At 34.8% G+C, this 4,160-nt stretch overlaps 1 protein-coding gene across 1 annotated transcript; it reads right to left on the reverse strand.

Moving 5' to 3' along the window:
• Positions 1–372: 372 nt before the first annotated feature.
• LOC123887288 (lysophospholipid acyltransferase 1-like) lies at positions 373–4,160 on the reverse strand. Its single transcript, XM_045936574.1, has 8 exons — positions 3,482–4,160; positions 3,339–3,394; positions 3,012–3,232; positions 2,159–2,567; positions 1,617–1,702; positions 1,152–1,215; positions 954–1,072; positions 373–819 (listed from the first exon to the last, which is right to left on the reverse strand). The coding sequence occupies exons 1-8, from the start codon at positions 3,781–3,783 to the stop codon at positions 679–681; spliced, it is 1,398 nt and encodes a 465-aa protein (XP_045792530.1). The 5' UTR covers positions 3,784–4,160; the 3' UTR covers positions 373–678.

The following is a 4,160-nucleotide window of genomic DNA, read 5'->3' on the forward strand; positions in this document are numbered from 1 at the left end:
TTGGTAGAAAAGGTATCCACTCTTAAATCCAAGCCATTGAATATATCATTGGTTGATTTTAGCTTTTCCCATCATGGGAAAATTAGAAGACTCTCCCACCTTAACCTTCACCTCAAAAGTCTTGGATAGTAGGCATATAAGACTTGTTATTTATTCATCATTAATGACATATTTGAACTGTGTTAACCATCTAAATTTGTATCAAAATATCATTTCTCGTATATAATGGGCAGTGTGTATCCAAAAAAAAAAAAAATAGTAACATTAGCACTACTTTCTGGCTAAGAAAACATGCATCATTTTGGACTAGATCAGAACAAATTAACTTGCAATCATACATCAGAGTTCCTAAGTCATTATCTCTAGCTATAATTTGAAAAACAGACTTGGTTGGAATTAAGAGCTAACAGAAATCACAGAAATACAACCTGTTCCCAACATTTCTCAATAATCACTTTTATCAACCTGACAACATTATGTTTCTAACAACAAAATACAATTCATTGCTAAAGCCAAAAATATAAAACGGCTTAACCATTTTCAAGATTAAAGGAGCTGTTACGGTACATTGAAAACCAGGGCTGAACCCGCGGAAACTGAAGATCCAGCCTCTCTCCCACTATCCTAATTCGATTTCAAAAACTCCAAAGAGAATAACTGCACTGTTTAGTGTTTACCTCACTGTTCCTTTTGAGTTTTCGATCTGGCAGGCCTTCCAGGTTTGATTACTTTACCGAGAAGGATGATAACAATTGGAAGAGCAGTTCCGATAAAATACACGCTTCCATATGAAGCAAGAGTTTCATGCAGACTTAATACCTATTCAAACACAGCATAAAAAAAAGATAGAAAACTTGTAAAAAATCTCCAAATTCTTGCAAATCTGAGCATACAAATTGCACATGTGAATGTGTGTGTGTGTGGCATTTGTTAGAGAGAGATAGAGAACAAACCATGAAGCCAACACAGGAATAATTTAGAACCAAAAGTGTGTAAGCAAAATTGGAGAACACCAAGGCATTCTTAACCACGGCATTTGTTGGAGGCACGCCTTGTTGCCATCTGTAAATGACTGTTTCAAAAGAAAAGCAGCAAAGCAAGTTAATTAACTGAAGAAAGAACCGCAAATGAACATTATTCAATATTCATACCTCTGGAACCGGCAATCATCAATGCTGACTGAACAAAGAATATAATGTATCCAGGATACAGCCCCTGAAATAACAATGTCAAAATGTTAATATGGAATTTTCTTGTGTCATGGTCTCATCTCTCAACACAATGAACATATAAAGCATGGATCCGATTTAACAGTACAAAATAGCAGCACAGCAAAGTTATTTCATAGCAAACCTTCTTCATCAGCTTGCTAAATTGGGTAATTATTGTTGTTAATAACATACAGTGGAAGAAGTTAACAGATGTATATCTTACATCAACCATCACAGAGGTGATGATAGAAATGAGTAAATGACTATCTGTCTCATTGTTAGTTATTCGATTCCTAAAAAACTACATATTTATTTGCAAAGATAGTGATGAAGAATAAGCGATAATAATGCATATATCAAATACAGCATTTACATCAACTTAAAATGCAGATAAAATTTACTCACATGCCAAACAGCACTAATGGTTTGTGTGGCAAGCAACTGAAGGAAACCTGGTTTCTTCCCACTCTGGATAAGCCTTTCATAAACATCTGCCAAAACATAGACAATAGCAACATTGTTACTTCATATTTCATGGTCAAACCTTATGAATGAAAGGTAATTAGGTAATCTATAACAAATTTCAATTTTGCCTCTAGCCTAGTTTAAAGGTTAGGAACTAAAGATTAACAATTAAAGACAATGAAAACCACTGTTGATGGCTTGATCACGCTACAATTTACTGATAGTAAAATATGTGTTAACAGATGACTTAAATAGTTAAACTAGTTAAAGAAGATTATTTTAATATGATCCGATAAATCCTTCATACAAAAATAGTTAAAGAAGCAAACAGGTAATGACTTAAAATAGTAATGTAGCCATATATTATTACTAGAACATGAAAATCATCAAGTCAGGTCAGGACCCTATTTAAGTTCGATGCCTAAGATTAAAAGATATATATTAGCAAAACAAACCGGTTCAAGGAGAGAATCGAAACTCACAATGACGAAGCCAGGTGCTGACTTGAATATTCCACACAGCTGGAATTACAACTGCACTCTTTGCCAATTCAACACCTAATATATCTACGTTTTTAGCTCGGTCCCAGCATGGCTTTGGTGGAGAGGAATCAGTCCAGCCACTGAAACCCAAGCCGGAGATAATAATAGAAGCTTCTGAAATCGACCAAATGAAATAATATTTCCAACGTGCTGTGAAACCAGACATATACTGGTAACCCAACTTTTTCAAGAAACCCCATTCATGGTATGAAGGATCGGTAAACTTAGACAAAGGAAAATAAGGCACAAGGTTTAAGTACAATCCCATGCAAAAACCAGCTTGGAGTAGGGCTCGAATCGTCGCCCCATAAGGTGATGGTTTCGATCCTTTTGCACCAGAACTCCAAATCTACAAATAACAACAACAAAACCAATAATCAAAATAAAAATCAATGTCATTTTTTCTTAAGAAAATTCAATGTTGCTAAATAGCAGTTATAGAGGTGAAACAATGTCGTAGCATGTCAGGATTTAAACAAATCTCTATTGTTCTATGATACACTGTTTAGTACAAAATTTGTCAAAGAGAGACTACAGTGGCGATATAGCACTGTTGCATAACGGAATTTAAACAACAGATATTTACTATTGTCCGCAATTGACAACATTGATTATGAACTCAGGTTGAAATAGCAAAACATGTGAAAAACTATTCATCACTTATCACTGTCAGCATAAATTTAACTGGACTTGCATTCAGTTAACCAAAGTGAATTGAACTAAAAATTAATTCTTGATTAATAAGTAATAAACATGATTAACAAACAATTCAATTTAACAGTAACAAACATACCCCTTTTCCTTCAGTCCAATCAAGATAATCCTTCATCTCAAAAACAGGACCAGCAAAATGACTCCCACAACATAAACAAAAACCAATATACTCAATAACCGACGGCAATTTAATCAATCGATTCTTCTTCTGCGCATCACGCAAACCTTCCTCTTTCAATATTCCATCATTATAATTAATAGCACATGATATAACCTTCAGTACCAATACCATTAAAGCCCCTAATAACACAAATTCAAAATCACACACCATAATTAAGTAACACTGAAAAATTCACACAAAAATTATAAAAAAACACAATTAAAAACAAAATCAATCAACATTTACCAGTTGCATCTATTCCACCTTCTTTCCATGCATCACCACTCATGTAATACACATGACTAAAAAAAACACAAAAAAAAAAAACATAAACATTAAAAAAAACAAAAACATTAAGAGAAAAATCAGATTGATTATCGATTATGTACCAGCCAATGAGGTAACCGAATCCCAAGAAAAAAGTGATGATACCACATCGTTGACGATAAATTATCATAGAAGCGTAACCGAGAACCATGGGAACAAGAAAGTGAAGATTGGAAGAGAATCCGAAGGAAAGATAAGAAAGGAAAACACCGACGGCGGCGGAGTAGAAGTGTTTAGGGAGACGACCGGGAACAAAACGCCATAGAAAGCTGAACGGAATGGTGGCGACGAAACAGAGAAGGAAACGGAGAACGGCGACGGAAACACCAATAGAAGCGGCCATGGAATCTAGTTGAAGCTCCATGGCCAAGTTTGATGAGATTGGAATTGGAATGATGATGATGAATCGTTGTTGTGAATGTGTTGTTTTGGAAGCGAAGGTTCGAAGTTGAAAGGTTCTTTTATTGTTGTTGTTGAGATTCAAGGATTGTGTTTGGGGAATTACGTTTTTGACCTTATGGTGTTATCTTATGATATCACATGTTCTTTCTATGTTTGAAAACTAACTACCCTTTCTTTAAGGGTAGCTAGCCCTTAAATTACTGACACTTGCTTTACATGCTTTGGGTACTACGTTTTTTTTAACATGATTTTTGTTTGTTTCGTTGTTCTTCGGAAACTCCGTCGATTGTTTGTTTCATGAATGGGGGATGAGAATTAAATGAGATGAGAAAATAGGAT

Source organism: Trifolium pratense, linkage group LG5 (genome assembly GCF_020283565.1).
Source record: "Trifolium pratense cultivar HEN17-A07 linkage group LG5, ARS_RC_1.1, whole genome shotgun sequence".
Lineage (NCBI taxonomy): Eukaryota > Viridiplantae > Streptophyta > Magnoliopsida > Fabales > Fabaceae > Trifolium > Trifolium pratense.